This window comes from Equus caballus, chromosome 20 (genome assembly GCF_041296265.1).
Source record: "Equus caballus isolate H_3958 breed thoroughbred chromosome 20, TB-T2T, whole genome shotgun sequence".
In the NCBI taxonomy this organism is placed as follows: Eukaryota; Metazoa; Chordata; class Mammalia; order Perissodactyla; family Equidae; genus Equus; species Equus caballus.
The window spans coordinates 57,906,236-57,920,352 of record NC_091703.1 but is presented as its reverse complement, the minus strand read 5'-3'; the positions used below and the strand labels follow the sequence as shown (position 1 = coordinate 57,920,352).

The 14,117-nt window shown below is 38.1% G+C and overlaps 1 protein-coding gene across 9 annotated transcripts in view; it reads right to left on the bottom strand.

Moving 5' to 3' along the window:
• PRIM2 (DNA primase subunit 2) overlaps window positions 1-14,117 on the bottom strand; it is a 425,357-nt gene that overhangs the window by 193,305 nt on the left and 217,935 nt on the right. For all 9 annotated transcript variants that reach the window (XR_011430086.1, XM_023624310.2, XM_070245742.1 and 6 more), the window contains one exon: window positions 8,287-8,354. Coding sequence is in view for 8 of the 9 variants with exons in the window: in XM_023624310.2 (XP_023480078.1) it covers window positions 8,287-8,354 (68 nt within the window). In the remaining variant the exon portion in view is untranslated. The remainder of the gene's footprint in view (window positions 1-8,286; window positions 8,355-14,117) is intronic.

Sequence of the window (14,117 nt, the reverse complement as noted above, 5' to 3'; positions counted from 1 at the left end):
CGATGCTGTGTGCTCCACAGAACTCGGACCAATACTACGCTGACAGGCAGCATAAGCTACTGCAATGACTTTATTCAAAAGTCTCTCTTTCCCAGCAACAGTAAGTCCTAGAAGAGCAGAACCTAACACCCAGATCTGGATCCCTAGAACCTAAGACCACGTCTGGCCTCGAGCAGGAGTTCTCAGAATATGTGTTAAATAAATAAAAAATAAAACAAACTTGTAGAATGCTAAAAGGTTTGTGACCATGTACTTACCACATAGCTCTCACAGGAAAGTACCTCCACAAGTCCCAGCCACTGTGGGCACCCTCATGACAAAGTCTCCAATTTACAAACGGGTATATTTGCCGTGGCTGGATAGCCGGTCGGAGAGACAGGAAAGATTTTCCTATCTTCTTTTTACATCATTAAAAAGAAAATCAGTAACATTTATATTTCTGTAAAAATTATTTGTTAACTCTTTTTTCAACTTTAAAACATGTTAGGTTAGCAAAGTGAATTAACCTAATTACAAAACCCCAGGGAAATTTAGTATTCTATCCTATAAACTAAGAGTGGTGGTTTACTTGTAAAATTGATGAAAAGTGATGCAAAACACTGTTTTTATCCGCCCCCCCCCCCCAAGAAACCTCACTGTAATAGGCAGATCAATGGCCCTACAAAGATGTTTACACTCTAATCCCCGGAATCCATGAATATGTTAGGTTACATGGCAAAAGGGACTACGCAGATGTAACTAAGGTTAAGGACCTTGAGATGGGGAGAGCACCCTGGATATCCTTGTGGGCCAATCTAATCACACGAGCCGTAAGAGCAGAAACATTCTCAGGGTAGAGGCAGAGAGACGCAGCAGAATGGAGAGTGAGATTTAAAGCACGAGGAGAAGCTGATGCGCCCTTGTTGGACCTGAGACAGGACCAACATGAAAGGACAAGAAAGAGGCCTCTAGGAGCTCAGGGAAAGCATGAGAAGGAATGTGGGCAGCCCCTAGGGGCAAAGATCGGGCCCTGGCTGCCAGCCAGCAAGGAAAGAGAGACCTCAGTCCTACTGCTGCAAGGAACTCAATTTGGCCAACAAGATGGATAAGGTTAGAAGCAGATTCCTCCGCAGAGCCTCCAGTAAAGACCACAGCCCTGCTGACATCCTGATTTTAGCTCAGGGAGACCCAGTCAGATTGCTAACTTATAGCACTGTATGATAACACAGGCGTGTTGTTTTAATCCACTAAATTTGCAGTAATTTGTTTATGGCTACAACAGAAGGTTCTAATCTAGATGCATTAATAAGGTTTAAAATCCAGCTTCATGAATTCTTTTTCAAGTCACTGGTTCCCTTGTTAAGAACTCTGAACAACGATCTCTCTTGTATCTTCAACCCTATACGTCACCTCGTTTGCTGCGGCTCTCTGTTCTTCTCTCCCTCTGCTGGGAAGCATCTGTGCGACCACCCCTTCCTTAGGAAGGCACGGCAGCATTCTTCTCCCCAGTTTACTTCACCTGGCCATACGGAAACTGCTAACATTCCCTAGCTTTTCCTCACAGGTTTATTCAACCAAAAAAGCCTCAATACCCCCCAAAATGGGAATGGTTAAGTAAAAATAGATATATCTATCCTCAATTGAATACTATACGTCACTTAGAATTAGAGCCATTGAAAAGCAATCTTCTACTTGATTACATAGTTATGACATATTAAATGAGAAAGAATTTTTGAAAAGTTTTACTGCATAAAAATATGCATAGAGATTACAACAAACCTAGCAGTGGTTGTGTTAGTGAAATAAGATGCATTTCTTCTATTTTTCCAAATTTTATATATTGTGACTATAAGCTGTATCAAAAAGCATTAAATGACATTAAATTTGTAACATAATCCACATACAGATACCAACTCTCATAAGTAAGATTTCCCATCTCTCTCTTGACTTGATTAAGCTGCAGCAATTACTCCAGTACAGCCTTGGGGTGCGATTGTGTGTGTGTGTGAGTGTATGCAAATTGGTCTTCTTTCCCTGTTAGAATATAAACTTCTTGAGTTAAGGGACCACATCTATTAGCTCCTTTGTACATAATGACAGTGTCCATTATAGTGCCCTTAACATAATAGGCTGATTTTAACAAAATGCTAACTCTCGACAAGTACATCTCTAAGAAGGCATCAAATTTTCCATACAGATGTAAAAAGAAAAATAATTCAAAGACAATAAATAATAGAAAAGAATATATTCTTTCTAATTTATTAATATCTTACAAGGCACCTGGAACACCCCCACAATAACCACTGAGCTAAAAGCCTATGTTGCTGTATGTAGAAAAGGAAATAAATAGTTTAAGGTACTATTACAGGCTGGAAACAGGTGATGAGAAAGAGCTGACAAACAACTGAAGCTTGTGGACCAGGCTAACAAGGCTTTCATCTCAGCCCCCAATTGGTAGAAGTCTATGTACTAAAGTTTTTTCTGGCACATGAATTGTTACACAGTTTTCTAATTTCAAAATGAGAACTAATTCAAACAGAAGATTGAAAACTGTACCACTCTGGATATCGGGAAAAGCCTTCTTACAGAGATTGCATTTCTGATGTAAAATCTGTGACAGCATATTCTTTAGAGGAATAAATAGAAATATATGTACATATTAACCAAATACTGCATTAGGAAAAAAATTCACAAAAGTTGTCTGTAATAATAGCAACTGAAAGAAGATGCTTTCATTATTTTAAAGGATTTTAAGATAAAGGTCAATATAAACATTTGCTTACAAATTCAGGATGGATTACAAGTTAATCCATGTGATCCAGTCCAAGCATTTACTTTGCTCACTTGTTTTTATCTTTGGTTGATTACTATTTCATTGTTGAGCTGAAACATGCTAATAAAATTAGGATAAACAATGTAACAAATACCATGTTTTTTAAATTAGTTACTCTTTAATTAAGTGCAAAATATTAAATGAGAGCAACTACTAAAGTGATCTATTACATGCTGTCCCCCATTCATCTCATATCTTGAGGAGGAGGGGTGAAGGAGGAAGATACACACACTGCAGGGCAAGGTGTTATTCTTAAGGGAAAAAAATCTCAATCACACAACTAAAGCTATCACATGTAGAACGTGGGCTGCAAGTTCTCCTCTCTAGTCTCACCTGTTTAAACCTTACACTTGTATGTGACATAATAAATAAAAATAATAATCTTTAACACACACCTTTGATAGTCTACTACCATTTCATAAATATCATCCCACAGGTACCATCATTAGGATAGCAAAGATATTTATTTATAGTAAACTTCTATACTCACAGTCACATATCCCAAGACCTTTATATATCTCCAAATTAAAAAACCAGTACACTATGTAAATCACCCTAGAAAATGCAGTGACATATGAGAATGACAGTAGAGTGACACTGAGGTGTAGATTCATCTTAAGATATGTGATCTGGGGAAAACAGAAATAACGATTTACAAACATTCTCTGGCATTTTGGAATTGAACATGTTTTTGTAAGTCTAAGCAAGCTTATTTCTTCCAATTGAGAAGTTCTTGGTATCAGTTTTGAAAAATAGTAAAACATTATGGGATAATTCATTAATCTCTTTTGAGGGAAGGGAAGTGTAGTACTTTTCATTAGAAAAGTTAAGTTTTCTTAACATGAACTTCCTGAGGCTCCAACAACAAGCTTTCAAATAGGGATAATGATAAATGACTGTCTGTCATTCTCACTGGGGTGTTCTGAGCATGAACTAAAAAGCCAGGTTGGAAACTACTTTGTAAACTCTAGCTAGCTAGAGTTTTTCATCCCATCTCTTCCCACCTCTTCTAAAAACTTGCCCCTTCAATTATTTCATCTTATCCCGATAGACCTCACGTCTCCCTTAACCTGTAAGTAGGTTCATCTTTCCAATCTTAAGAGAAAAATAAAACATTTCTTCAACCATGAAGCTCGTGGACCTAGTCCTCTTTCCTTCCTTGCTCTACCAGGAGCAGCCTACGCTCCCCGTATCTCCAGACTCATGTCTCATTTACTCCTTGACTCTTCACAGGAATCAGACCCGTCTGTACCGTCACAATATTGTGGCTAAGCCACCAGTGGCTCCCACGTGTCTAATCCAACTGACGTTATGCGGTTCTGACCTGACTTTCCATGGCATTTGACAGTGTTTTCCATTCCTTTTTGAAATCTTTCCTTTAGCATCTTTGAGACCACCATCCCTTGCTGTGTTCCTGTTTCATTCAAGATTCCTCTCTGGTATTTTTACTGGTTTCTCTTTTAACTCATCTCCTACCTCCATCACTGCCCATCACAAGTCACTTAAAGACTGATGTTCTGAGGGTTCTATTCAGAACCACTTCCCCTTTTCTTGTCACTCTATACTCTCTCGCTGAGTGATCTCAACCATTTCTCTGATTTTAACCATCATCTATACAGTGCTGATTAGCAAATGTCTCTCTCTGGTACAAACCTCACTCTTCAACTGTGGTCTACATTCAGCTACTTACTAAACATTCCTCCATATGCTCCACAGGGATCTGAAGTTTACAGTGTCTGCAACTACTGAACCTATCATCTCAGCAACCATATTCATTCCCTAATCCCCTTGTCTTCCTTTATTCTCCTTCTTAGTTAATAACATCATCCCCCAAGTGAAATTAAAGTTCAGTCCAACCTGAGTACCCACTGTGAGCCACTACTGGGCTATGGAGTATGGAATCAAAACAAGTCAGTCATGGCCTCATTACTTAAGGAAATAACTCAGTGCTGGATACAGTTCAATTAATAAAATTATGTACTCTATGTTTAACTCTATTACAAAGGTTTACAAATTTTGTAACGTGTTTAAGTGCCTATCTCTCAAATGAAATCAAAACTGTAAATTCCTCGAGAACAGAAAAGTCTTATGTTTTTTATTCCAAGCACATAATAGCACCAATGAATGGATGAATACAACTAATGCATAAAATAAGCTTTTATTTCCATAAGATATTACAGCAAAATGTTTTTCTGTGCTTATTTTAACTTTTAACTAGAGAACTAGGTTCAATTAAGAAAATTTGGACACATCACTTCTACATTCTCAGAATAATATACGTTGTTAAGCAATACCCTAGATAATTAGGTTGGTAAAGTGTTTCACTAATTCTCTTTGACTGTCTTAAGTCCTGTAAAATGATTTGAGAATTTCTCTGTATTGCTACTTCAATTTTCACAGGTATTTGTATCATCTCCCAAATTCATTTTATGGACAAATTTAATTAAAATGCTATCCATCATTCCCCTTTGATCATTAGAGGCACTAAACAAAATTAGACCTAATAATTATTCTCAGTCTCAACCTCCTAATGACCATGCCCTCTAGGTAACATTTAAACTAGGATACAGTTCATGCAAATCAAGGATGATTATTTTTTCTAACAAGATTATCATAAGAATCTTTTAAACCAAATAGTGTTCTTTCTTATTTTGACCTAAGCAAAAGGAAGGTAAAAGAAAAACATTACACTGAGACAGCCAAAAGAGACAATTCACATGCTTCAAAGGCATATCACAAGGTTACTTTGTACAACAGGAAGCATCAAACTAGCCACATCAGCTGCCACCCTACATACAGACGTCTCTGACACGGTAATAAAATGAGAAACCATTTGGTTTACCAATAATAAAAAAGCAACATCAGTTGGTGCATATTACATGTAGTATCTGGCCCTGGTTGCCTAGCAACCAGTCATGAGTGAACTCCACAGAGAATGAAAGCCCTAAACAAATGTACAGTTTGTGCAAGTTCCAAGGACTCGAGGAGACAAATCAGTAGTTAATCTAAATTCTAGCTGACAATTAGCATACTGAGATGGAGGAAGGAGAATCCATCACTACCGCACAGAATCAAGCATTAACTAGAGGTGAGATTCAGCCTTCCAGGTTTATATCTTCTGAACCAGTGGTTTTACAGGAAAAAATTGTGACAATGTGATTTATAAATTATAAAAACTTTATGCAGAAAAAACCAACAAAATATCACTATTATAATATGCATCCATTCATTCATGTGTTTTGTTAAACACATAATGAATAACTATCATGTGCCAGATACTGTCCCAGCCACCGGAAATAAAAATATAGCAGTCACTTTACAAGCTCTTGAGCAGCTCATTCTATAATGGAGTAATAAGACAAGCAAACAAGTAATTACAACACCATAAGTCCTGTAATACAGAGGTAGCCATAGGGTATTAGTGGAAACACATATGAAAAAACATGGGATTCAGACTGGGGGTAGGGAGGATGGGAACTAAATGGTCAGGGAAAACTTAAGAGAGAAGGTGACACGAGCCAAGTCTTAAAGGACGTGCAGAGGTTAGCTGAGTAATAGAAGTGAGGAAAACGGAGAAGAGCATTTCGGGCAGAAGGAAAAACATTTCCAGGGCACAGAGGTGAACAAAAGCACGTTGTATTAGAGGAACTTCAAGGCATTTGGTGGCATTAGAAGTTAGGGTGCCAGTAGTGAAAGAGGAGTCCAAAGAGACAGGCCAGGCTCCTTCCAGAAGGACTTCATATACCAACCAAAAAGTTCACACTTCATCCGGAATGAAACTGAGGAGACAGAAGGTTTTAAGCCAAGGAATAGTACAATCACTCCAGCAATGAAATGAAATATCTTAGGAGAAAGCAGGCATCCAGGAGAACAAATATGAGGCTACTATAGTATAAGAGATGCTCAGGAGATAAAGTCATCAAAGATTTGGATGGGCAGGAGAGGGGGGCAGGGGAAGCGACTCAAACATGACTCACTAACACAGTGCTCCAGGAAATGAAACAACTATGTACAGTATCTGCCACTCAGTCCCTCATGAAATGTTAGTCCAGACGCCCATCCTCCAACAAAACAATTATACAGAGGTTACAAAGTGTCTGTCTGGGAAGGAAAAGTTACTAGAGAGAAGGGTAAAAGAGGAGGAAAAGAGGAAGAAGGGAGGGAGGGGAAGAGGAAAACTATAGAATACTAAAAGATATTAGAAATTAACATCCATCCAAGTTTCTCAACGAGAAGTAATATTCTAAGTTTTAAAAGCATAAAAAGAAACCATAAAGGAAAATACTATTGGTGCTTGGATACATAAAACTTGAAAACGGCAGTACCTTGGATAATGCAACATAATCAAAAACTTTCAGATAAAAAGTAACTATCCTTTATATTTAAAGTACATAAGCTCAAATAAAAGCAGGAGATGCTATCAATAAGTGGGCAAAGATACAGATAACTAATCCCACCCCAGAAGAGAAATGGATAATAAAATGTTTCAAAATCTTTCTTGCTAATAACCAATGCAATGCATATGATCACAACAGTATCTCTACGGCTAACCTACTAAATTAGCAGCTGTTTTGGCTGCCCCCATGTTGTTCAGGGTACAGTAACATGGGGGCTCTTGTACAACACGAAAGCATAAGTAGAATAAGGGTTTTGAAAAAGAAATACATATAGATAAATCTCTAAAATGGTTGATATGCTTTGACAAAGCAATTCCACTTCTGAAAACCTATGCTAAGGAAATGATAAAAAATACAGACAAAGGTTTACATATAGCATTTTCTATACTAGTGAAAAAAACCTGGAAATTGCCTAAATGCTCCCAAAGAGAGATAAATACACTATAGTACAAGAAAATCTCACGTAGTCACTAAAAATTATGTTTTTGGAGAGATTTTAATAACAGAAAAAAGTCTTACAATGTTTATTTTAAAATAAAAAAATAGCAAATTATATAAAAGTACAATTTCAACACTGGGTTTTAAAACAGCATAGAGGAAAGAAGTATTACTTTCGAATAGTGACGACAGGTTTTTCCTCTTTCTTTTCTGTATTTTCTAAGTTTGTTTTTTAAATAACGAGGATATATTATTTTTGTATTTAGAGAACAAATCCCACCTATTTAAAATATCCCCAAGAAAACAAATGGGGCTCCCAAAAGTTTCCCTTCACCTTGTAGTTAACTAAACAGCTCATTCCTCTGAGATCTGTCAGTAGTCAGTCATCTCTATGCATTTTAACTTAAACTTCTTAAGTTGTTCTACACACTTCTATCGAATTAAAAGTTTTCTATAGTAGCCTAAAATCAAAGGTAACAAGCATATCATATTAAGGAACTTCAACTTAAATCACAGCATTAAAACAAGAAAAAAATTTAAGTTTTTAGTAAGTGAAGGTGTTTTAACCAGTTTAACATACTTCACCCAATTTAATGCACTTGAATTTATAAGCATAACAAGGCGGTGCCTTTGTATTACCTGAGGTGGTTAAGCAGAGGCTGAAGTCTCTCATCGGACTGCACGGCAGGCAAGGACCTGGCTGTCAACTAAAAGCAGAGAACAGGGTTAGTAAAAGCAGCAGAGGCCACAGACTGAACAGTTTGAATACTAAATGCAAAATAGGAACGGGGAGAGCAGAAGGAGAGGGCGTACTTAAAATGGAAGGACAGTTTTCTCTGTTTAAATCAAAGAATTGTATGGAAAGCTGATTTATTATGTGATTAAAGCTAGCTATATGGCCCTAAGGCTTGTAGGGCATATCAGTGAGTTTAGAAGTAAAGAAAAAAGGAGCAAAACAAAGAATAAGAAGGGAGTATCCATATGAGTTCACGAAAAAGCCTCTAGTCATGAAAATATTATCTTTGCAAATAAAAATGGAAAAACTTCTAAATTTCTAGCAACAAACCTTACAGCACTGAATCCTCAGATGATGAAGAAATTGGGGAGAGGGACTTCCATTTATAGCTAAGCCACTGTGAAACTGGTTACACGCAGAAGTGTATACACACACACACATACACACAACCATGCATTCCTTCATTTTGACAACCACATTACTAAAAGAAACCAAGACTATCTTTTAAACATACAAAAGCAACTCAAAGTATTTAATATTGAAATATGACCCCAAATTGATCTAGGAAACAAAATGCAAGAGCCAAGGCTTTGTTCTTTTTTTTTTTTTTTTTTTTGGTGAGGAAAATTGGCCCTGAGCTAACATCTGTTGCCAATCTTCCTCTTTTTTTTTTGCTTAAGGAAGATTGTTGCTGAGCTAACATCTGTGGCAATCTTCCCCTACTTTGTACATGGGATGCCACGACAGCATGGCTTGATGCACGGTGTGCTAGGTCTGCACCTGGGATCAGAACCTGCGAACCCCAGGCGCTGAAGCGGAGCACGCAAACTTAACCACTATGCCACTGGCAAGCTCCCTAAAGCTTTATCCTTAAATACTGTGCATCAAGTTGACAATTTATCATAGAAATGTGAGCCTCTGATATACTTTATTGTAATAATATGAATTATATCTTTATTTTTCTCTCTGTTCTTAAGAGGAAGCCCTCTTATTAAGAATTTGACCCAAAGAAATTAAAAACATTCAGCCAAAGTAATTAGATAGCTTGAAGTAACCTTAATAAAACATCAAGACAAAAATAAAAGATAAATTTCTTCTGGATTCAATGATGTCAAACAGTTCCTGTATTCTACTAATAAATCATTTGACAATTCACAACAGAGAACTTTCCTTAAAACAAACAACAAACTGCAAGGTATCCATTGGTTTTACATAGAGAGTCCTCCCTCTGTAATTATTTCACGCATTAATTAAACCTTCCTGGGGGCTGGCCTGGTGGCATCGTGGTTAAGTTCGCGTGCTCTGCTTCGGTAGCCCAGGGTTCTCGGGTTCAGATCCCGGTTTAGACCTACCCACCACTCCTCAGGCCACGCTGTGGCAGTGTCACACGTGCAAAGTAGAGGAGGACGGGCACAGATGTGAGCTCAGAGACAGTCTTCCTCAACAAAAAGAGGAAGATTGGCAAGAGACCTCAGCTCAAAGCCAGTCTTCCTCATACACACACACACATACAAACACAAATTCTGAAAATGGAAAACACTTAATTCATCAAACTTAATTTTCAATATTATGCAAATAAAATTAAACTAGCACTTTTAAAAATCTAACAAACACTATATTTGTGAAAACATGTTGACCAAAATGCCATCTATGAAGTCATTTTTATTAAATCATCTAATAATAATGGAGAAACATTCCCAATTTTGTGAGTCAATACTATCAATGGTTATCAACTAATCTAAAACACAGTAAAGTGAGACAATTAGTCTGTGGCAATTTTTGCACAAGCAAAAGACTCTCAGTACCCCTAGGAATGTTAAGTCTAGTATTCATGACACACGAAATGTTATCACAGGTTCATAAACAAAATGCTCTAATACTTCAATACATCCTGTATCTGCTAATGTCAAATCCCTTTACAAAATTGTTCCAGAGATTTCATGGCTCAGAACCAAAGCTATGCTCTAAAAAGATTAAAATAATATATCTAGATATTTCAAAAGTCAATTTTCTGAAAACAGATGGAGCAGACAGACTGGGCTTTTTCAGCTGCTTCTGTCATCTATGTCCCATGCTTTCTAATCAAACCGTCTTTTCTAAATGAAAACAAACAAAAATACCTCAGTAACAGTAAAATATTCCTGAACGTCTGTTCACTCCATGTAGGAAATAACTCTCAACTCCACTCCTATCCTAATCTCAGCCTTCACATCCTTTGTCCTAAACTATTAATACAGCTCCCTTCACTGTTGATCCTGCCTCCATTCTTGCCTCGTTCCTAATTTATTCTCCACACCAAGGCCAGAGCGAAATTTTCAAAATGAGAAGTTAGCCACCCTCCTAATTAAAACCACTTAAAATTCCTTTAGGCTCTCAGGCTAATGTTATTACATCTAGTCTTTCATCAGACATTTTCTTAAAATTCTCCTCTTGGGCCACACTGCTGAAACCCTAGGCAGAGAATGAGCATGACTGACCATCCAGCTTCTGCCAGCCCCACAAGACACCACGGGAGGACGTCGGGTAGAAACCAGCCATAGCTCCAGGTTCTGGAACACAAGTGACCAGGAATTTGATTCCCTCCCCACCCCTTGCCCACTCCCACAACTTCTTTTCAAGTTTGAATCACTGACGAGAATAATTCCTAAATCATGGGTTAAAGCTCGAGGAAGATTATTTCAAGGAAGATTTTGAGTTTTCCGAAGGTTTGCTTTCAACTTTTAAAACAATTAGCATTTTCAAAAAGAGCACGTATCTCTTCATGTTAAGGAGATGAGGGAAGAAAGCTACTCCAAAGCTCTTTAAAGTGGCAAAGCCATCTGATGACCTTTTGCTGAGAGAATGTAAACTTCATTTGAGGGCCTGCTGGCTCCATCATTTCTTCTGAAATTTCTCTCTGAGCCCAAGCGGCTACTATCCGTGACTGGACTCCGAAGGGCACGACATCCCCAGCCCTTGCAAGATAACGGATGTTTAATAAACATTTATTGATTGTGTGATAAACCCGAAGCTTGCAACTGTGTAATTCCATTAATTGATTAAAATAAAAGTATATCTGCATCTATATTTCATAGTTAAAGCTTTCCAAATTCCTGCTTTGAGCAATCCTAAATCTAAATGAAGACTAAATTAAATCACAACCATCAGCCTCCCAAGAAAGCTACACGCTATCACAACAAGGCTTCCAGCACGGAGGACTTTCCACTACAACCTGAAATGAGAATTTGTCTAGTATAAATACACTGTGGTTTCCACATATGTTTTAGCTGTTTGTTTTTATAGAAGGTACAACAATGTCCTTGACACGTCAATCAGCAAGAACAAAAGGGAGAAAAGATCTATCACAGTTCACATGTGCGAAGCCGAGATGGCTTGCTTGAGTCAGGGCTGTTTCATGGGAACCATAACAAAAGCTGGCATAACAGTGTAGCTTATTTTTTTGTTATTGTTGAGAAGTTGGAGGTGAGCTGTTCAGATGTCCTTTCATTATTTAGAATATATCTAGCACACTGAATTAACCAATGCAAGGTTTGTGCTGCTGTCTTCACGCAAGTATAACAGATTACTGATTCTTAAATAAATGTCATGTTAAAGATTAGTATCATTGAGTATATCTTGTGATTTGCCATACTACTTGGGCATAAAAAATAATAACGTATTTTGGCAACTAATAATTCTCCTTTTAATGACAATAAATATAGCACAGATACAAAGGTACAAAAGACAAAAGAGTCTGGAGGTGTCTTGTCCAACCTTGTCATTTGACTCCTGAGGAAGCCGCGTTCTTCAGGCCACAAGGCGCTAGCTGCGGGCTCACACACAGAGCCTGGGTTGGCGCTGAGATCAGGACCCCTGAGTCCAGGGCACCCTCCACTGCCACAGCACGACTCCAAGCTCCCCACACTTTGCTCGTAAGCCAGTCAGAGAACTTTGCCAGATCCCAGCGTGCTTCAGTCTCCTCTCATTCCCTCTTCAAAACAGGACACCATGCTTCAGGATTCACAAACCCATGGATTTTCAGTCTTGAAGATTCCCAATTGCACTGATGGTTCCTTCACATCACTGGGGATTTGGCTCAGATGCAACCTCCTCTCAGAAGTCTACTAAGCACCACATGTATTCTACTACTCAGGCATCTCACAACATTTACCACTATCTAAATTAACTTTGCTTGGGTCTTTCTCTCCCCATCAGCGCAGGAACTTTTTCTGTCTTGCCCATCACATTTCCCCCACTGCTTAGAACACTACATGGTGTGACATGCAGTAGGCACTCAATAAACACTGTAGAGTGAATGAAAGGTTCAGCTCTCTCAATATTTCCAGTAGAAGCGTGAGTTTAGAAAAGTCTGCCCTAGACACTGACCCTTTCGGTCTTGCATTTCTAAAGTTTTCATAAGTGAATATGATCCACCAACTAGAGGGGCCACTCACATTTCTCTTGTCATTTCTAGATGAAAGAAGTATCTTAAGTCCTCCCTTAAAAGGAGCGCAAATGCTCCAACACTAAATGCAGTTGAAACTATGGTTCCCTGGTTCAAAGGAAACAAGGAGACCAAAACTAACAGCTCAAAACTCAAAACACAGGCACTACCAAAAAGGTAATCACAACATAGTTCCTTCCTTCTAATCTATGTCTGTTTGGGTTTTGTGCATTTTTTTAATCATTAAATGATAGCTACAAATAAAGCAGAAATGTCAACTCAAGATACATTTTTCCTAACATTACTAAAATTTCAAAACATACATCAAAGTTCAAAAACTTTTCCAATGAAGACTCTAAAAAAAAACCTCAAAAATTTATAGAAAGTGGATAAGGAAGAGAGAGTGCAGGGGGATTGTGACTACTGAAATAAGACTCACTCAGACAGATGTAAAGAAACATCCTTTGTCATTTATACAACAATGCTAAAATTCAAGAGGTGTATTAAACACTTTTCAAGATACTACTGCTAAATAAATGGGTTGCAGTTTCTGGTAGGTAAATTATTTGGAATGGGAGTCCAAAATAGTAGTCTCAAAACATGCCCACTAGAAAAGGACACAAAGTTTCAAGGACACTGAAATCCAAACGGCAATTAGAAGATAAACTTATTCAAGGATGGGAAAACCTGGGTATAAGGCACGCTTGGTTCTTGCAGCTTTTCAAGAGGAAGGTAAACACAGAAAATATTTTCTTCTTAGACTTTCCAGTTAAATTGGATAAGCATGGAAAAAGTCATTTTTAGAATTATGATTCTGGAGGTAAGTACACGGATGTTGTAAGGAGTTCAAGAGAGGAAGGGAGGGAGGGCTGGCTGACTTTCCAGCAGTGTGCGGAACGGCTTGGGGAGGGTGATCCACAGATCCAAGATGAAGAGTCAAATTACGGCAGAGGCAGTAGCAACAGGCAGGACGACCTGAACGTGAGAAATCTGAAGGAGGTGCACGCTCCGTAACTTTATGCCTAAAACAGGAGAAGTTATGGAGGACACCCAGGTGGGCAGACTGTTCTATTAACTGCAACACAGTGGCTACAGGAAGACAAGGTGGGGTGAGGAAAGGAAATTATTAGTTTTACAGCATGCTGAATTGGGGGTGCTTCTGAATATCCAAGAGGCAACTGAATATATATGGGTCTAGAGCCCAGGAGAAGATGTGGAGCTAAAGGTTTAGATTTAGGTATTATCAGCAAATAATTAGCAAGTAAAGCCACAGATTGGCCTAAAATTCCCAGCGATTTTGCATAAAGCAGG